Below are 21,537 nucleotides of genomic sequence, written 5' to 3'. Positions count from 1 at the left end.
CAAATGTGTCATGAGGCTCTATCACATTTGGCAGGACATTCATTGCTGCACATTTTGCTACACTTCCCATGCTTTTAGCTATAAATGGTAAATAAGAGGGTAAACAACTTTATGTGGTGTCACCAGGGCCCCACATTTCAGGGGCTTGCATCAGATACGTTGGTTCCAGACCACCACAAATATAGGTTCCTTCAGCTAGAGTTTTATCCCAGCTTTTTTTGCATGCAACCTTTATGCAACATTTTTTTTTGTGAGCAATCATGGAACTAAGAGGTCATGTCCTTATGCTTCTGTAAAATTGGCAGTAATGTAAAAAAACAACAAGCATTTGGAAGTGAAAGGTGTGTGAGTGTGTATTCCAGTGAGTGAGTGAGCATGAGTTTCCTCTGCTTCATTTAGAAAAATATAAGTTATTAATTAAAGAAACATAAGGTGAACAGTGAGGATAGAGTGTAGTGAGTATGGCAAGAGATTAGTCTCAAAATACTTGACAAATGCTTAAATGTTAATCCAAAAATTAAACATAAGTCACAAATATATTTCACTATTCACAAATATATCTATCTATCTCAATCTGTGTCTCACAGTTTGAACAAATACAGTTAAATTCACAAATACACGTGTTTGGTTTCCATAGATATGTCATTTTAGCCAAAAACAACACTTTTAATAAACACATTTCTTTACATTTACATTGCATATATTTGTAAAATCACTGTCTCAAATTTAAAATGTATTTATAAAGTGTTGAATCTGCATTTGCAACGAACACTCGTTTTTCCCAGTATTTCAGAACTGACCTGTTGTTTAGAGCCGCCGCAAAACAACCCCCTTTAGGCGGGACTGAGACTCCATTGGATGACAGAGTGAATGATGGACAGCTAACTCTGGCTACTGATTGGCTGAGTAAAAGTGATAACCAATGAGAAGCACATTTTCTGTTTACATGAGGTATCTGCCCCTCCCTTCGACTGAGAGAGAGCAGCATCTGTCTGAAACAAATCCCCTGGGGCAATGTGTAAATACTGACACCAAGCGTTTAAAACCGGAACTACAATACCGTTTCAAAACAGTGGCGAGAACTATCGGTTTACGAGTCCTAATGTTGTTACTCGCCAGGTTCTTGAATTCTCTGTTCCACCTTAAAAGCCAAAGCTATCTCTAGGTTTATAAACAAAACTCGTTTTGAAACACTTCTTATTTCCCATTTTATTCATTCAAAACACACGACTAAATGTCCATTGTGTCACTAAAACATCTACCCACTAGAGAAACGCTTATATTTGCTGTGTACTTCAGCTTGATTTCTCCATTCCACCTTAAATAGGTGAATACGCAAGGCTTTTCAAACATACTTTTTAGTCCTTAATTTGTTTACGCACAAACACACACCACAGAGAAACACAAATGAATCTGCATCAGTTTCTTCAAAACAAACAAAGATATTTACACTTCATGTTGTTATTCACCTTCTTCATATAAAACATAAAATACAGTCCTAACACCTTTCAAACATCGCTATGCCTCACTTTCTTTGTGTGTGTGTATATATATATAATATTTAGAAGGGCAGTGGGCTTTTGGGTCTGGTGAAATATAACATTAACTATATTCACATAGTCCTTTCATGGCTGTGAGACTCTGTTTGTAGACCTGGCCACACAGTGGACTGTAAAATGATTGGACAGAGGGGGGGGTGTGACAGGCAGGACCTCAGAGGGCGGGGTCATAGGAGCTCCACTCCGGACTGGGCACTTCTCAAAGAGAATATACTGCTTTAGCTGTGAGAGGCAGCAGTGTTTTAGCTTTGACTGTTTCTTTAATCTATGATCACACACCCTGGACATTTTATGACTAAGTTCAGTAAATATCCTACAGATTGCTCCTTTAACAGTCCAACCTCAGCTGCCATTTGTGTCACTGCCCGATTTGGACTGCACATGCGCACAACACAATTCTTGCGTACACTTTACTGAATAACTAAATTTACTAATTTCTTCTTTGGGTTAAATTGTAAAGAGGCACGGCCCTCTTTTGGTTGAACGCCATGTTGTTTTCCACATCGTTATTCGTAATGTTTTGTTTGAACAGGAGACATCAACACGGATATCGTCAGTAGTAAATAAACACACGTTGAAGGTTCTCCAGTTGTTTACAGCTGTAAAGGACAGTGAAGAATATGGAGAGAGATTAGTCTCAAAATACTTTATAAATGCGTAAATGTTAATCCACAAATAAAACACAAGTCACAGATATGTTTCACTGTTCACAAATGAACACATCCCACTCTGTGTCTCACAGACTGCAGTTTGTACAAATACAGTCACATTCATAAACACGTGGTTTTGGTTTTCATAAATATATCACAATTTTTTTTCCAGTATAAATTTACATTGAATATATTTGTAAAGTCAAAGTCTCAAATTTTTAATTTATTTGTAAATTGTTGAATCTGCGTTTGTGAATCGAGTCACTTGTTTTCTGTGACGTGCATTTGTTCATTTCCTCTCGCGGGTTTTCGGATTTTGAGACTTTCCTCTCGCATTTCTCCCGCTCCACACACAGCAGCCTGATCCACAAATGTGGCCAGCAGGCGAACAAGCCACCGCTAGGGGGCACTGTTGTTTTTAGACTTAAATGGAGACGCATTTGCGCAGCATTTAATGTGGAAGTCCGAACAAAAAGCCCCGGAGCCGCTGAATTCAGCCTCATATCACAGACCATTATGAGGGAGATCACTGGGGAACACTTGAAGGTGCCCTAAATTTAACGACGTTAAAATCCAGCGGAACTTCCCTAATTTTGCTACAGACTAGGGTTGTCAAATAAAATACTTTAAAATCATCCCATATTTGAACTAAATCCATGTTGCTTATTGGACTTGTGGCTTATTATATATGTTTTGTAATTTTGAGATTGAACTGTTAAATTGGGTGATTTGTTTTAGACAGATGCTCTCCCTCAGCCGGAGGGAGGGGCAGATACTCCACGGCTCCGCAACAAAATATGTTCTTTTCATTGGTCATCTTTTTTTTTTTAGCCAATCAGCAGCCAGAGTTATCTGTCTATCATTTATTGCGGCAGCCAATGGAGTCATAATCCCGCCTACAGGAGGTTGTTTTGCTGCGGCCCTGAGAGAAACAGGTCAGTCCTGAGACACTGGAGGAAACAACAGTGCCCCCTAGCGGTGGCTTGTTCGCCTGCTGGCCACATTTGTGGATCAGGCTGCTGTGTGTGGAGCGGGTGAAATGCGAGAGGAAAGTCTCAAAATACGAAAACCCGCGAGAGGAAATGAACAAATGCACGTCACGAAAAACACGTGAGTGACTCGATTCACAAACGCAGATTCAACAATTTACAAATAAATTAAAAATTTGAGACTTCGACTTTACAAATATATTCAATGTAAATTTAAACAAATGTATTTATTTTCGCATAAAATTGTGATATATCTATGAAAAACAAACATGTGTTTATGAATGTGACTGTATTTGTACAAACTGCAGTCTGTGAGACACGGATTGGGATGTGTTCATTTGTGAACAGTTAAACATATCTGTGACTTGTGTTTTATGCATTTGTAAAGTATTTTGAGACTAATCTCTCGGCTAAATCATGTTTATGTGTTTTCCGCATTAAATGTCGATATATCTATGAAAACCAAACACATGTATTAATGAATGTAACTGTATTTATACAAACTGCAGACCGTGAGACACAGATTGGGATATATTTACTCGTGAACCTGTGTTTAATTTTTGGATTAACATTAACGCATTTGTCAAGTATTCATATCCATCAGTGAGGGCCATCTTCTTTCCCCAGGTCTTGAATGTGTTTTTCAGGCTCGTGTCTTTGTTGCTAAGGGGCGGGACCAGACGAGGGGCGTGTGTTCGGGGGGGGGGGGCGGGGCCAAGACTGCGACGGCGTCACCAGTTAGCAGCAGCTTACGGAGCTCTGCAGAAAAAAAGACAGGTAGAAACTCTGCGCGGGGAAAAGAGATTAACTAAACCCGAGTTCTAAGCGGAGGAGGAGCATGAGCGCGGCCGTGCGGCTCCTGGGCGCTGGAGAGTAGTGTGTGGTGGAAGACGTGCGGCGGGAAACGGGCTCCTCGAGCGGCGCTAGCAGAGCGGCTAGCTGCAGTAAGTTTGAGGAGAGAAGTGTTGAGGTGGACACAGAGAGAAGACAGCTGCCGAAATAAACACGGACACTTATGCGACTGAGAACAGGTACAGAGCATTTACCAGCGCTCTCTCGTTCCCTTTTCTTCCTATGTCCTATAATATAATGTCTTTATTATATAAGGGAATCCTTGTGATGGCAGAGGGACCCATAACATTACCTAATGAGACCGAGAGAGAGAGGGGGGGGTTCGCATGAAGCTGAAATGGGCATCTTACTAAATGTAACATTAACTGTTGCCTCAGCTTTTAAGGTGGAACGGAAAATTCCAATAAGGAGACAAGTTGAGCATCGCGAGGCACGGCTACTCGGCTCACTGAAGCACAGCACAGCAGCCTGAGGGCTCTCTTTCTCCCTCGCCCTCTCTGTTTCTGTCTGTCTCCCTTGGTCCGTCGTTCATAACCTAGGCGAATAGCCACGGCTTTTATGCAACAGCTTTCAGTTAGACAGCGGTGTGTGGGGCCGTGTGAACGGCTGTAAATTCTACGGCTGCCTTCCCACCTTCTTTCCACAGAGCGGTAGGACAATATCAGTGCGCGCCTTCCAGATGCTCCAGACACTTACGCATTATAACAATACACACACACACACACACACACTGGTGCGAATGTAACGGGGTGGGTGTGTGGGGGGCATCTCTCTCTCTCTCTCTCTCTCTCTCTCTCTCTCTCTCTCTCTCTCTCATTTTTTAATGATGAGAGAGAATGTTTAAAGCAGAGAGCTGTCAGGTTTCTAAGTTAAACCCATAAACAAAGAAACACCTGCCCTGCAGTCAGTTTCAATACTTCTGGATTTATGCCATAGCAGCTATTAATAGTGCCCTTTATCTCTTTTAGGTATCATTTATCCGTGCTGTTATGCTTTGATACTATATTTAAGACACCATACAGCTCCCTAAGAATAGTCACAATGACAATAACGAACTATATTTACGATTAAGGCATGAGGTGTACTCTGTATGTGGCCTGTGACCATGATGCTGCATCACTACATTCATATATTGGAGGGTCTGGGCCTGGAGAGACACTAAGAAATGGCTAAAGGAATTCCTCTCATTGAAATGGCCTACTGTTTGGCTTCAGCAAGAGATCTGTTAACATGATTTGTAGAGAGTGAGATAACACACCTGAGCTATGTGAAGTGATATCATGTTATTTAGCTTAGGCACCTGAAGTCATTGAGTGGCTGGAGGCCGTGTTGTCCTGCGACCTACAGCAGTGAAAACAAATGGCGATTTTAACCGTTCTTACATTACTTTGAGCACTTATAGGCATTCCTGATGAATACAGCATCATAAAACTGTAGTAAAGTGTAATAAAAATAAACAAAAATGTGCTTAACTGAGCAATAACCAACATTTCAGCAGTTACTGTTGGATAAATACAGTCATTAATCAACAGTAGGGTTGAGGATTGTGACAGAATCTATTGGTATCATCATTTATTTCCAAGTATGAAACATTTTCAGTAAATAATCAACACTGACCAAAGCATGTTTATTGTTATTTACTATGTGAATATGTGAATTGTTTAATACAGTTATTTTCTTTGTTATTATATCTGGTTAATGTAATAATTTTCTCTCTTTTCTAAACGATGGAACCTCAGGAAAACATCATACTGCGATACAAAGTGTCCGTGTCTCACTGTATGGGAAAGCCCGTGTGTAACAGTCCTGGTGGACTTTTGTCTTCAGAGTCTCAGTTCCTTGATTAAAGGAAGAACGGCATTAGGTTATCTCTCGAACTGACGGCTAGTCACTTGATCATTGGCCTTTCTGTGCTTCCACAATCTGTCTCCTTCAGTTGGTGCATTCTCAGCCGAATACCTGCCTGGATAAATTATTTAACTCTTATGCAATAACATCTTACTACTTAATTCTAGCATCACTGTTAATAGGATTATGGGGCTTTACCCCATTCTTTTACTGACAAAACCTGATTAGGTGGAGTTTTGAAACATAGTACTTTGACCAGTGTGAAGAAAAGAGTCATTGATATCGTGCTGAGGGGGAAATGGTCAAATCCAGTTTGGTGTTCCTTCTTTACCCGACCTAATGTATGGGATTAAGACACTACTGGAAGTGACTGCATTTTCTGAAATGACTAGACTATGTCAGTGACTTAATGTGGTCCAGTTCAAGAGATCACAGCTTTATTTAGGATTTTATTGAAGATCTGAACCCTTCCTTCTGATGTGAGTAGATTGTTTTGACGTTGTGTAGTAGCCTGGCGTTTGTTTTTTTATTTTTATAATCTGAAAGCTTAGCTTGGTAAAGAGATGTGTCCCTAAGAGAGTGTGTGTTTGTAAATCCCTATTTTTCAGCACAGCTCTTCAGAGTGTTCTAAAAGGCATTGACCCTGTTCAACTCAACTAATGAAACACACACATTCCATGTTTCTTTTTATGCTTTTTTTTACTCCTCCTCATTGCTCAACATCACATTTTCTCATGCATTCCAAAGTGTTTTACTTTTTGTCCACAAGAATATTTCATCCTAATACAGTATACTTCCAAGTTGAGTCTCAGGTCTCGACAAAACAATTTTGGACTGGCATTCAAGGAGTGGGGGTGTTTACAGTTGAGGCATTACCTGATTACACTGGAACCAGGTGAAAAATATTATCTAGCACAATAGACAATGTTTTTATTTTAACTATCATGGGAGATGGTACAAACAAACACATGTATCGGTGCATTCAAGCTTCCTTACTGAGAGACACCAGTAACCAGTAGTCCAACATCACAGTCAAGTGAAGTAGTGTTTTATTGTCAGTTCTGCATATGTACAGGACACACATCCGTCCGTTCATTGTCTGGAATCATTGGGTTGCCCTTCACAGGGCAACACACACTCACACATTTATTCACAGCTACGGACACTTTTGAGTTGGCAATCCACCTACCAACGTGTGTTTTTGGACTTTGGGAGGAAACCGGAGCACCCGGAGGAAACCCACGCAGACACAGGGAGAACACACCACACTCCTCACAGACAGTCACCCGGAGGAAACCCACGCAGACACAGGGAGAACACACCACACTCCTCACAGACAGTCACCCGGAGGAAACCCACGCAGACACAGGGAGAACACACCACACTCCTCACAGACAGTCACCCGGAGGAAACCCACGCAGACACAGGGAGAACACACCACACTCCTCACAGACAGTCACCCGGAGGAAACCCACGCAGACACAGGGAGAACACACCACACTCCTCACAGACAGTCACCCGGAGGAAACCCACGCAGACACAGGGAGAACACACCACACTCCTCACAGACAGTCACCCGGAGGAAACCCACGCAGACACAGGGAGAACACACCACACTCCTCACAGACAGTCACCCGGAGGAAACCCACGCAGACACAGGGAGAACACACCACACTCCTCACAGACAGTCACCCGGAGGAAACCCACGCAGACACAGGGAGAACACACCACACTCCTCACAGACAGTCACCCGGAGGAAACCCACGCAGACACAGGGAGAACACACCACACTCCTCACAGACAGTCACCCGGAGGAAACCCACGCAGACACAGGGAGAACACACCACACTCCTCACAGACAGTCACCCGGAGGAAACCCACGCAGAGACAGGGAGAACACACCACACTCCTCACAGACAGTCACCCGGAGGAAACCCACGCAGACACAGGGAGAACACACCACACTCCTCACAGACAGTCACCCGGAGGAAACCCACGCAGACACAGGGAGAACACACCACACTCCTCACAGACAGTCACCCGGAGGAAACCCACGCAGACACAGGGAGAACACACCACACTCCTCACAGACAGTCACCCGGAGGAAACCCACGCAGACACAGGGAGAACACACCACACTCCTCACAGACAGTCACCCGGAGGAAACCCACGCAGACACAGGGAGAACACACCACACTCCTCACAGACAGTCACCCGGAGGAAACCCAAGCATCAAAATAGACTAAATAGACAAAATAGATTAAATTCAACTAAACTAAGTTTATAAACATATGAAAGTGAACAAACAGAAGACAAGTGAAGGACATACGATACCAGCAGCTCACTGATAGACTTACACGAGACAATGGGTCACTGACTAAAGACAATAACCTGATTGGGAGGTAGGTCAGTGGATGTACAGGGCAATGTAAACAATAGTGCAATATGACAACTGAATAAAGTGTACGAGTGCACACCGGTTCTATTACAGAGTCACAGGTTCTGATGAGGAGATTAAGTGACAGTACCAATTTAAACAGGACCGGTGTAAACAGTAGTGTAAATACAGAGGTGTGGAGCCTGGTTAAAGTGATTGAGTGCCTCCCTGTTTTTCAAAGTCACAGTCGGGTATTGATGGTAATTGATGAGGGAGTTATCAGGATATGACAGTGCCATTTTAACAGTAGTGCAAGTGTTTGGGTGTAAAAGCGAGGAGTGTATTTGTGTGAGTGTATGCCAGATCACAGGATGTAGTTCACAACATAAAATGAGATGCTTTGTAATATACTTGACCATATCAAGACATGATAGAATAATAGCAGAGCTATGTTGCAGGGACTGGGACTGGATTGGAGACTACACTCATATCTTTGGGAGCAGAACTAAATTAAAGTATTGCAGAGGGCTACCTCTGAACCCACTGGTATGTATTGTAGGAGCAGACCTTGAAGGGATATGGGATGATTTATGTTCTGAATGTCCTGTTGTTTGTTACAAGCACGATTATTACTTTCTCATGTCTTAATCCACATCCACAGGCTGTAAGTCTGCAAAATTACATCTCAACATTTAAGAGTTTGTGTCTCGATAATTGCTTACACTGATGTGTACATAAATAGAAGGAAAAACCGAGCTTGCCCTCTGGGGACTGCTAGTGCGCTTAGTACATTTTAAGTTCTGCAAATAAGAGCCCATTGATATAGGGATTCCCAACAATCTCGCCCATTTGGAGGTGGTTTCTTTCTGGTACAATGTCCAAAACAAGAAATTATGTCAATTGTAACACTTCAAACAAGTGTAATTTGTCAAATGCCAATATTTTAGTTATTTTTCCTTTTTTTATTTATTTATTATTTGCGTGCAGTGTGTTTAAAGGGTAAACAAAAATATCTGTACAATTTCAATACTTCCACAAAAAAACAACTAAACCAAAGAGTGTTTCCTTCTTCTCCTTAAAGTTTTAAACTGAGAAAGGAACAAAGAAAATATTTCCACTGTTTTCAGTTGAACAACGTAAATGTGTTTGGTAAATATTAACACATTTTTAATGTGACACACAAAAAATCAACAACTCAAGTAAGAATCTATAAGACGATGATTATAAAAGGAGTATTCACGAAAGGCTCAGTCTTAGCAAGAGAATAGAAATCACTGATCACCGTTTTAGAACATTTTTCAATGCAGATTTAACCGGCCACTGCATGTGTTTGACCTGTCTATCTGCAGCTCAGATTAGTGTCTCGTGGTTCATAATTATTTCTTATTGTGAGACAGCTTTTTCAGCTCCAGTTGTAGTAACATGTTTGACTTGTAAAGAGGAGAAATTCAAGCTGAACCAGTTGGTGTTGTTTATTGCTGAAAAAATGTTCACACTGTTTCATATGAAGTCTGTAACAGAGAAGAGAAATTCACAGATGACTCTGTTATTCAGACAATGAGACAGGTTCTTAGAAAGGAATAAATGAGACGACTGTCTGTGTGTGTTCTGCAGGTGAGTGATGGATACCAGAGAGCTGTGTGTGGTGGCCGGAAGCTTCATTGGATTCCAGCTATTCTTCTCTGGTGCCAGCCCTCTAGTGTCGTCTACCTTCACGCAGGGCTATGGAAAACTCCCACCTCATAAACTCAACGAGTGGAACTCCAGGTACCACTTACAAAGGCTTGTAATAGACCATTATAGATTAACTGTAACACATTCAGCAAACATACAAATATCGGCTCAACGAAAATACCATTTTTTTTAAAATCACCCTTTCAGTAATATTTTTGTTTCTGCTAATATTTGTAGTGCGTATATTAATTTTGAATCAAAAAACACCTTTTATAGAATTCAGAAGATGTTTCTTCATCATTTGCTCGCTCTTAAGTCTGTGCACTGGAAACTGCTCTAATGAAGTAAATGGGTAAAAAACAAAAACAAAGCAGATCAGTCAAACATGCTAGGCTTCCTCTCTCTCTGCTCACAGCAGAAAAACAGCCTCCAAACGTTGAAAAGAGATGAGGATATTGATTTATTATTGCTCCATAGGTGGGTAATATTCACTTGTTTTTGATGTTTCAGAATATTTAAGTAGGAACTCGTTCTAAATTCAGGAGACTGCTAACAGTGTGAAAGTAACAAACCAGAGAGAACTGCAGTTACCCACAACTGTAGATGGTGCCTTTAAGGCTTTGATACCCGTGGTGCAACTGTTGTCTGTTTTACTGAAAATAACTGAGATATATTGTATATTAGTGACTTGAAGATCCTTATTCAACACCCATGTCTTATAAGACGTTATCTTGCATTTTTAGCAAAAAGCTTCCTTAACACTGTCCACTTCACAACAGCCCCCTGTGCCACCTTCTTGTATCACCTTCGCTTCTCGTGTTTTTACATTAGTTCAGGGTCTCATACAGGAGACAAAGCAATAAAAGCTCGTAAAAAGTCACATTAATCAAACAGTTCCTCATCCGCGTCGTCTGTTTACGCTTTTATGAGTGAATCATCTCTACATGTTTGGTTCAAGGAAACACACGTTTGTGTGATGATATTAAACTCTTGTTTAGAGTGAGAGACCCAATCTCTATTGTTTGTGTGTGGCCTTCGTAATGTGGACAGCACTTGAGCAAAGAGTGCATCTGCTAGCAAAGATGCAAAGGTCTCTGTTTGTGAAGTCAGCTGTTGTGAAATGCAGTAGATCTCTGCACTCAGGCCTCAGAGCTGAGAGAGCCGAGAACACAGCGCTTAAAGATCTCCAAGCACACTTACGGTATCCAGAGGACTTTTTAAAATATAATTATGTTTGTGGCGGAGTGTGAATTCCTAATGCTTCCATCCGTTTTACAGTCGCCGCTGGCAAATTGAGGAAGATGAGTTTGAATTCTGTCTGCTGTTATTGTGGCTAGGAATGTATATTTTAATCTGTTCATAGAACCTTTATTTTGAATCCATATTTCCACATAGTTCATTCATTCATTCATTATCTGTAATCCTTATCCAGTTCAGGGTCACGGTGGGTCCAGAGCCTACCTGGAATCATTGGGCTCAAGGCGGGACACACCCTGGAGGGGGGTTTCCACACAGTGTGTAGTTAATTATAGATCATCTCTAGGAAGTCAACTTCAGCTTCTTGGATATTTAATATCAATATTTTAAGTCTTTTTGTATGTAAATGTTCTAGAATATCAAGACATTTATACTTCTGTAAATAAAATGTAAGTTTTAAAAGACACAAACGTATCTACACTGCTATTTCTTTCTTTTAAACGACTCACAAAAACAATGTGATATTTTCTGACCTTGTAGCAGAGGCAGTCTACAGTTCAGCAATAAACTTGTATTTAAATGTCGTATTTGATCACATGGCGTTTCCCTCAGTGTATTCTTTGTAAGATTTGCGTTCAGTTGAACTAAGCACCCCCGACTTGCCCCCCGGTGATTCTGGGTAGGCTCCGGACCCGCCGTGACCCTGAACTGGTAGTGGTTACAGACCATGAATGAATAAACTAAGCATGTGCTTTAAGTTTAGACGCTAACAGGAAATCTTTGTGTTTGATGCTCACCCCAGTTTAAAACATAATCTCTGAAAGAACGTGTATAAATATGATTTGCCTACGTTTTGTTTTTTTTGTTTTTTAACTTGACAAAGCAATGATCTCAAAATGATTCTTGAGCTGCACTGTCTGTCCTCAAATGACCGACCCACCTCTGTGTCCACAGGCTGGTGTCCACCGTCCATGCTCTGATTGTGGGTCTTTTTTGTCTCTACATCTTGTGGTTTGATGACGCCGTAAACGAAGACCCTGTCTGGTAAGAAAATGAGATAGAACCTAAAGGGGAAACTTGCTCATTTACATCTTCATATCCACTCAGTACACACTGACCATTGCCCTCAAAGCACTCCTGCAACCAGTCTGTTTTATACACTGCTTTTTTAAAGTTTGTGGACACTTTCCATTCTGATGAAAATGGTTGAACGAGTATTTGTTAAATCCCATGAATTTGCTTTATTTGATCAAACGTATTGGCAGTGTTTTTCTGATTTCAGTGTCCAATGCTCAGTGCTTTAGGGCTTTTATACCAACCCCTGGACCAGGCTTGTCCCTGGGCATGATGAACTTGGATTCGTGTTCAGTGGCTCCAGAGCATTTGAAATAGCTTTTCTTGTCCACAATGTAGTAGTTGTAGTTGGACATGTGCGGTAATATAATAAGGACTACATTTTAATGAACTTGAAAGTTGATGCAGCAAAATAGGCTCAGATTTCTTCTAGAGAAATTGGCAGTAAACAAAACCGTTGTCTCAGAATTACAAAAGAATGGAAAGAATCTTAAAATCTTTAATGGGCAGTAAATATTTAGGTCAAAATCGCGATTCATCATCAGTACTTTGCAGGGACTAAATTAGCCGAATAACAAAAATGCAGTGATGTATTTCATGGTGCTTCTAAAACGTCTGTTAATAATCCTAATGGGGTCAGAGTGTTGTGTGGATCATTCAGTGCTTGGGGAATTAGACCACACATGAAAATGAGCCTCTTTCCCCTGTTATGTGAATGCCTGTGGTAGAGTGCTGTTGCATTGTGACATTGAGGCTGAAGTGAGGAGGTGGTCTTGAATCTCTGAGCACAGAACGGCTCTCATTCTTGTTTGTCCTCTTGTCTTTCTGTTCTTCTGTCCCTCTCTGTTTCTTTTCTTTTTCTTTTTTTTTTGCCTGCTGCCTGTCTGGTCTGCATCTTTGCATCCTGAAAAAGAAGAATGGTAATGTCTTTGTTGTGGTCTTTCTCTCTTGCCTTACATTCCCCCAAAGTGTGCTCTCCCAGTTATTCTCCCTTCCATATTCTTATTAGTCTTTGAGTCGATTAAACTCCCTTTCAGACGTGCAATTACCCGACTGTTTGTTTCAGTTATGCTCTTATTTTTGGCAACTTTATTTATTTAAAATAAATTCCAGTGGCGGATTACGGAGAAACCATATTCACAAGTCTGTGAACCACACACCCAGGGCCAGTCATTTAATAATTGCTTTAAAGTACAATTAAATAATTAAATGCATTTTGAAATTGACATATATAATTATATAGCAGTGGAAATACAACATGTCGACAATAAATCTCTTTGTATACAGTACTGTGCTTTATTTTAGTTTTTAAACAAAGAAGCTGCTGGTTTTTCCTGGAAATCTAACCAACTTCAAAAAGAGGTTTAGAGAAAAAACAAAGAATTTGAATTAAAGGCAAAGGGTGGGTGCCTTTTACTGCGTTTTTGTAATTTTTGTGGCATTGCTGCTTTTGATTTTGTTTTATTTCTGAAGCTGAAAAATAAATAATTCTATTGCACAGTATTTTACACTGACTCTCATTATAATCCATTACTATTGATTACTACGATTGATTATGATTGATGGTAAAATTCCAAAATGAATGCAGTTTCATCACCACCTTTATATTTATCTTCATCTTTGTTGCATTTTTAAACCTGTTTCTTTTGTTCCTCTTCTGTAGCTCAATTTGTTGTTCCTCTTTTGTCATTTTGGTCTCTTTCTTTCTTTCCATCTCCTTCTGTCTTTCACCCTGTCATCAGAGAAACAGAGAGCTCTTAGCTCTGCCAACAAGGCTCCTTCTCTCTCTCTCTCTCTCTCTCTCTCTCTCTCTCTGATACACTCATACCATGTGACACTACCATGCTACCCTCCCTCTACTCTTCTTTGTCTGATTCCTGCTGCTTCTCCCTTATTGTCTGTCCGCTGAGCGTGCCTTGGCTGGCAAATGCTGATGAGGCAAAAAAAAAAAAGGAAAGAGTGATGGAGGTAGAGATGCTGCATAATCCCCTCCACTCCTCCCCACCATATTGTCAGTGAAAGAAGCTTGTCTTGTCCCCGTCCTGAAGCTTTTGTAAAGCTTTTAAAAGCGTAAACATATGCACGCTCCCCGCTCCTTCCAGCTGTCTTTCTGCTGCCAGCCAATTTTGTCATGCTTATATTTTCCTTTTCTTTGTGGCGTGCTTGTTTTCCAACCGTCTTTTTTGTGTTTTGTGTCCTAGTGAACCAGTCTGATATAGTTCTTGCTTCACTGCTGCGTAACTCTTATCTTTTCAGATTTCCTTGTACAATTTCCCCTCTTTCCTTATAATGGCCTCTCGTGTTTTTTCTGCGCTGGTCAATTTACCCATTTACAGGTCTATGTTGTGAAATAGTGTAATGTACATGAATCCCATTAAAAAAAGGAAAAAAAAAAAACATTTAAATCCATGTCTTCAAAGCGTCTTGTTTAAGACTTGCTTATGTGGTACTGACTATGACTCTGGTTGTAAAAAGATGGCATCATCTTCCTGCCTTCCCAGCTTTACTGCATTGTTAGATGTGAGAGATGTAGACCCCCCCATTTACAGTGATATGTAATCTCTCTTTGCTAGGGTAAAGATATGTACAATCAATACACTAGAGGCATTTTAAAGCGAAAAAACGCTACCTCTGAGACATTTAAATGTCTTGCTATTTCAGACTACATTGAATATCTTTTTTTCTGATGTCAATGTGTTTGTTAGTTGCTAATCTCATGAAACTGCTTTGTAACTCACTCATTCGCATACTTTCACACTGCTCTACAAGAGGCTGTAATTACTTGCTTAAGTGACACTAGGCCTCCGTGTTTAAACAAATTTATAACAGTGCAGTTATGATCATAAAAACATTGTGTATCCCTGTTTTATACACACTTCGACACAACCTTTCATGCTTGAGCATGGCTAAAAGAACTGGGTATAGCAGCACTGTATATAAAACATCCTGTGCCAAGTAGTAACATATTTTTACATATCACTGGAAGTACAAATATAATATGTCAGTTATAAATAAAATACTTTAAGGGGGAAGCCTTTATTAAAACCATTGAGGACCTACATTAAATGTCAAACTGTAGCAAAAACAGTGCTAGAAGTATTAAAGATCTAACAAGTTAGGTTGCATGCAGTGGTGCAGCAGGTAGTGTCTCTGTGACAGCTCCAGGGACCTGGAGGTTGTGGGTTCGAGTCCCACTCCGTGTGACTGTCTGTGAGGAGTGTGGTGTGTTCTCTCTGTGTCTGCGTGGGTTTCCTCCCACCAAACACACATTGGTAGGTGGATTGGCGACTCAAAAGTGTCCATAGGTGTGTGTGTGTGTGTTGCCCTGTGAAGGACTGACACCCCCTCCAGAGTGTGTTCCCACCTTGCGCCCAATGATTCCAGGTAGGTTCTGGACCCACTGTGACCCTGAACTGGATAAAGCTTACAGATAACGTATGAATGAATGTCAGGTTGCACCATAAATGTGTAACATATATTCACAGAGTTAAAAAGACTGAGAACATCCATTATTTCTTGGTTTGGACTAATCAATGCTCCTTTGTAAAACTGCCAATGTATGGACTAATTAATAGATCCAGATCCTTTTTTATGGTAGGACAGGGATTGTTGTAAATAAGTAGTAGATGAGAATGTTGAGTTCTGCAGTGTTCTGTTGTTAAAGGGCTTCTACAACAAAAACGTCTGTATACAATGAACAGTCTCTATGTGCTGCAAGGTTTACACACTTCTAACTGATTTAGCTGAAGGCCGAAGGTTAGCACACAATGTAGTACAAATGTTGAAGGTTTTAACCCATTCTTGTTTAAACTGTACAGATATGCATTACATATCTCAGCACATACACACCATCAGTAATGCCCCTGTATTTTCATGAGGACATTAGGTGTCATTGTGTTTCTGTAGCCGTTTATTTCATTTCGAGATTGTCCCTGTGATTCTTTGGGAATGTGAGTCACTGACACACTAATCATGCCATGAACATTTTCAGAGAATCAAATGTAGACTACTGCATCTGCTGAAACATTTGGTCTTGCCATACAGTGCAATTAAGATGCAGCAGACTCTCTTCACACTCACCCTGGGTCTTAATCGACATCCTCTAGTGAATACCATGCACTGTAATCAGTGACCGAAGATATCCTGCACAGTCTAATAACTTTAGTCCAGTCCATTAACCGAATCTGTTTAGCAGTGAGTGTGGGTGGATGGTGAGGTTTGAGTTTGATTGAATTGGATTTGAATTAAATTGGTTCCAGTGAAATCAAATGAACCTCAACATTACTCCCAGGAATTCCCCAAATCACCCCAATGCACCGAATAATAATAAAACACGCATGTTGTTGCAGTAGGTTTTGTCAAAGGCTTTTTCCAGTAAGAATGCATTCTTAATCATTCATTACTTAAAAATAAATGAATAAGGGTCAGCAGTATCACAAAAGTATAACACAGCAATATCCAGACACAGTGTATATATAATTTGAATATGTTTAAACATTTTTACTAGTAGTAAAACACTTGCTGGCTCAAGATCCTAGTGACATGAAGTGTATTGTCAGTCAGTATAATGTTTGTAGTTCACAACTGATAACGTGTTACGTGCCAGAGAGACTTTGGAATGAACTGTTCCGCCCGTCTGATATCATGAATCGGGTCAAGCAGTTCGTCTGCCGTTAATAAACCTGAGTCAGTGTGGTGTGGAAAGTGGAATGGAAGACGAGCAGATAAAGTGGTACGCTGGAGAAGATGATTTGGTCTAAGTCAGTGCTGTAGATGGCCTTGAGGGCTGTAGATTAGCTCTTAATGTAATATAATGGGGTTTGGTGTAATCTGCAGCTTTAGTGTTTGTGCTTAGGAGGGACTGTTATTCTCTCTTATCTTTTGTTCATGTTTAGACTGGTGCCCGCAGTCCCAAAAACATCCAATTAATTAATATTCAGAACCACGGAAGTATCATCTGCTTTGAAAAACGTGTGGGAGGAAAAAAAGTCTTGTGTGATGATGATTTTATGTGTAATGCACAGCAAAATACAAGCACCTTCATTTGTTTAATTCCCAGTGAAAACAGTCATTACATGCAAGCTATTATTTTTATCTGCAGCAAAGGCTTAATGCATAATTTTATAAATCATTTGTCAGTATCAGGGCGGCACGGTGGTGCAGCAAGTAGTGTCACAGTCACACAACTCCAGGGGCCTGTGAGGAGTTGGTGTGTTCTCCCTGTGTCTGTGTGGGTTTCCTCCGGGTGACTGTCTGTGAGGAGTGTGGTGTGTTTTCCCTGTGTCGGCGTGGGTTTCCTCCGGGTGACTGTCTGTGAGGAGTTGGTGTGTTCTCCCTGTGTCTGTGTGGGTTTCCTCCGGGTGACTGTCTGTGAGGAGTGTGGTGTGTTCTCCCTGTGTCGGCGTGGGTTTCCTCCGGGTGGCTGTCTGTGAGGAGTGTGGTGTGTTCTCTGTGTCGGCGTGGGTTTCCTCCGGGTGACTGTCTGTGAGGAGTGTGGTGTGTTCTCCCTGTGTCTGCGTGGGTTTCCTCCGGGTGACTGTCTGTGAGGAGTGTGGTGTGTTCTCTCTGTGTCTGTGTGGGTTTCCTCCGGGTGACTGTCTGTGAGGAGTGTGGTGTGTTCTCCCTGTGTCTGCGTGGGTTTCCTCCCACAGTCCAAACACTCACTTTGGTAAGTGGATTGATGACTCAAAAGTGTCTGTAGGTGTGAGTGTGTGTGTTGCCCTGTGAAGGACTGGCGCCCCCTCCAGGGTGTATTCCCGCCTTGTGCCCAATGATTCCAGGTAGGCTCTGGACCCACCGCGACCCTGAACTGGATAAGGGTTACAGGCAATGAATGAATGAATGAATTTGTCAGTATCGTGTACCCCATATTTTTCCTCATAGATTGCCTTCGATTTTTATTTGATTTTCCTTCGTTTTTTAAAAATGTATTTATTTATCCCTTTTCTTAATTACAGATTCTCTGACTTGGCAAATTCCTGTCCAGAAAATAAGTCTTGCTCATAATTTTCTTTGTACGGTCCTAAAGCCTCAGGTTGGTTTGATATGATTAGATATTGTATCTGGAATTAAACCCTGGGAAGAATTTTCATTTTACTTTTTAATTTTGTCACATGTGCAGCTTCTTCATTTCAGACGTATAGAGCTCTGCTCTCCTCTTACCAAGAAAAATGGACAGAAACTCTAGTGTATTTTTCAGATCTGAAGCAAGAGTGGAGATTCCCCCCCACCCCCTTTCTCACACACACACACACACACACACACATCTATGTATCCTAGATGAGAGCTTAAATACAGTTTATCTATAAGTAAACTGGTGGTCCACTGGGTTCTGAAGTCCATTTCGACTGAAAAGTAAATTGTGTCACAGGGTCAGATGTAGTGCAACAGAGAGTTTGGCCTTTGACTGGGGCCAAAAGGCCAGTGAAGGTGACAGTACTGCCATCCGGAGACAAACTGAGCCTCCCACTACTCACTGTAGTGTTCAGTTTCACACACACACACTGACACACACACCACCTCAGCCACTGGACACCTGAAATCGAGTGTGTATCGCTTACAGGTTTACTTTACTATGACTGAGTGCCAGGAGACGGGTGATACACACAAGCAAAACTGGAAAGAATAAAGTCAGTGTCATTATGGGGGTATATAGGGTTTCAAGCTAATGTCCACATCACTGCTTTATTTCAAACAAATGCTGACACAATTAATGAATGATTTTAGCTGTTTTTCAGTATCAGTATCAGTTGCAATTACAGACACACAGCTTGTATAATCTTCATAGAGAAGCATTGCCTCTAGTGTTGGGCTGTGGTGCAGTGGAACTGTGTTTTTCTGGTGTAATGAAGCAGAATCTTGGGGGAGAGCTTCAGTGGCTTTTGATCCAGAACTAATCAACACTCTTAACGTACCTCACTAATGCTCTTTTGTTTAAATGCAGTCGTAGCCACGAAGAAGTTTTCCAACATTTAATGCAAATTGCTTCAAGAATGATAGATGATGTTCCTGCTGCAGGAAAATGGGACATCATCATTTTTAATGTTCACACAGTTCCTTTATGGTCTTAATGAAACATCTATGAAACGTTTTTGATCAAAATACCACAAGGTTCAACGGCAGCTATTTTTTAAAAAGGGGAAAAACCATATCTTGATTCAGTGCAAGAGTCGAGGAGCAGAGGCTCTGGATTTAAGCCATTTTTAAAAATATCTTTTGTTTGTTGTTTTTGTTCTCTGTCATTTTTAGTTCTCTCGGTTCAGTCTCATTTCCCTGCACTTGTGTTGTTGATTTGCTCCGTTTCGGCATGTCTTTGGACTGTCATGTGGACACGGGTCCAGCTTGGATTGGAGAATTTCTGAGGTGTCTGCACTGTATATAAGATGCAGCACAAAATCAAGAATTACTTCATCTCAGGTTTACTGACAGACACAAAGGCAGCCTACAAAAAACTGACTCGGATGCTTAATTTTTGTGTGTGTGTGTGTGTGTGTGTGTGTGTGTGTGAATACACCAGTTTCCTAAAGGAATGTGCTAATGCACTGAAAAATAATCATTTTATGTGTCCACTTTAAGAGAACTTTACTGTACAGAGTCTGTTAAAGGTTCCATAGCAGCAGAGTAGTGTGATGTGTAAGAAATGTAGTATCTGTTACTGTGGTAATTAGTGAGAGATTCTTCTATTCTAATTACTTGTTAGCTATGTTAGCCTCATAGAACCAGTACATATCTAACGAAGCACCACGCTTGGATTGGTCTGATTCTGTAGGAAAATGAATGTTCATCCTTTGTTCTTTCTAACCATTTAGTTGTAGGTTAATAACTTTTCTCCAGTAGCTGCTTACCACGTTATACAACGTTATTAGGTGTTTTAGTCATGATTTCCAAACAGTGTGAGGCTGTTTATTCTCGGCTTAGGTCATGTTCAAAAGCTTAGTGAGGAGTAATCCACGAGTGGTCGTTTTTCACTTTCTCTGCAAGACGTTAATCTGCTCAGGTGTGGAGTCTGTATTCTAGACTTTTCCGTGGGCGGAACAGTGAATGGAGCAGCTGGCAACCGAAAGCACAGTGTGACACACTGCCACACAATGCTCTTGACAAACTCACTCGCGCCCTGCCTTTGTCCGTCAAGGAGGACTGTCAACAACTGACTTGGTTTTGAAAGGGAGCTGGTCTGGGCTCAGTAGTGCATCAGTAGCACATCATGCAGAATCTAAACTTCACACACTGCAGGATACAGAGGATGTTCATGAGCTTGTTTTTGCAAATAGCATTTCCTTTCCCCGGTCTTTAGTCTGTGGGCCTCTTACTAGTGAACAAAGAGTCCACGATAGTAAAAAATATGTATATCCAAATATATAGCTTTAAAAAAAAAGGAGAACAAGAAAATACAAATACCTTAAATGTTATGCCCCTTTTACTAGGCTTTTTCCAAGGTTTTTGTGTTGCTCTTTTTTTGTTGATTTTATTAAACATTGTCACACACAATACATATCACCTGCTGTTGTTATTTTTGTTTCCTTTTTCTTCTTCCTAGGGGAGACCCCAACTTGGTAAAGCTCAATGTTGCCATAACCTGTGGTTACCTGCTCTATGGTAGGTGTTTCAATGTAGCTTTAAGACTTACCACTACAGAACTGAATATACATCCCTGAATATTCTCTCTCTCTCTCTCTCTCTCTCTCTCTCTCTCTCTCTCTCTTGCTCTCTCTCCCACTCGCTCTCTTGCTCTCTCTCCCACTCGCTCTCTTTCTCACACAGACCTACTGCTGCTAGCTTGCAACTGGAGTACCATGGGAGACAGCTTTTTTGTTTGTCACCACTTGGCGGCACTATATGCATATGGATATGTCCTGGTATGTCCACTTTAAATATGGAGTACTAAGATTATGATTAGACTTATCCCCCGCCCCCTTGTATTAATATTTTCTGCATTTAGATATCAGTTTAATCTGCTGTTTACTAATGTTTTAATCCTTATTTATTTTATTTACCCTTTTTACAGACACGTGGAGTGCTTCCATATTTTGCCAACTTCCGTCTCATTTCAGAATTATCAACGCCATTTGTGAATCAAAGGTGACATATTCTAAAACTGGCCGTGATTATCGTATGTCAGTGTCTTTTAGTCTGGGTTCTTTTAAGTTTCTCTGATTTTTGTTTTGAAGTGATTAGCAATTTAATAAGAGTTAACAAACTACAATGTGACAGACCCCAGGACCAGTGCTTTTATGTTGTTCAGGCAGGTGATTAGATACAAGCTTGTTGCAGGTGGCTCGTGTTCTGAGGTGTTTTTAAAGGGGTAGTAATCATAAACA

General features: G+C 40.9%; 1 protein-coding gene and 2 long non-coding RNA genes across 4 annotated transcripts in view; 1 reads left to right on the top strand and 2 right to left on the bottom strand.

The window, feature by feature from the left end:
* The first annotated feature begins 3,160 nt into the window (after nt 1-3,160).
* Nucleotides 3,161-21,537, top strand: part of tlcd4b (TLC domain containing 4b) — a 22,968-nt gene continuing 4,591 nt past the window's right edge. Inside the window, exons 1-6 of one of the 2 annotated variants that reach the window (XM_066642733.1) lie at nt 3,161-3,319; nt 9,890-10,042; nt 12,101-12,190; nt 20,757-20,815; nt 20,981-21,075; nt 21,225-21,298. In XM_066642733.1, the coding sequence (XP_066498830.1) occupies nt 9,897-10,042; nt 12,101-12,190; nt 20,757-20,815; nt 20,981-21,075; nt 21,225-21,298 (464 nt within the window). In that variant the 5' untranslated portion in view covers nt 3,161-3,319; nt 9,890-9,896. Of the gene's footprint in view, nt 3,320-3,934; nt 4,230-9,889; nt 10,043-12,100; nt 12,191-20,756; nt 20,816-20,980; nt 21,076-21,224; nt 21,299-21,537 lie in introns of those variants that run through there. The other variant, XM_066642732.1, reaches the window with a different exon arrangement.
* Nucleotides 9,595-10,284, bottom strand: LOC136665146 (uncharacterized). Its single transcript, XR_010795203.1, has 3 exons — nt 10,217-10,284; nt 9,905-10,083; nt 9,595-9,786 (listed from the first exon to the last, which is right to left on the bottom strand). It is a non-coding gene; the product is annotated as an uncharacterized lncRNA (long non-coding RNA).
* The window catches only part of LOC136665145 (uncharacterized), a 27,538-nt gene continuing 18,209 nt past the window's right edge, over nt 12,209-21,537 (bottom strand). The window contains exon 3 of the long non-coding RNA XR_010795202.1: nt 12,209-13,124. This is a non-coding gene — a long non-coding RNA (uncharacterized lncRNA). The remainder of the gene's footprint in view (nt 13,125-21,537) is intronic.

Source organism: Hoplias malabaricus, chromosome 13, assembly GCF_029633855.1.
Source record: "Hoplias malabaricus isolate fHopMal1 chromosome 13, fHopMal1.hap1, whole genome shotgun sequence".
NCBI lineage: Eukaryota > Metazoa > Chordata > Actinopteri > Characiformes > Erythrinidae > Hoplias > Hoplias malabaricus.
The sequence above is the reverse complement of the archived record's forward strand: the minus strand, read 5'-3'. Positions and strand labels throughout refer to the sequence as shown.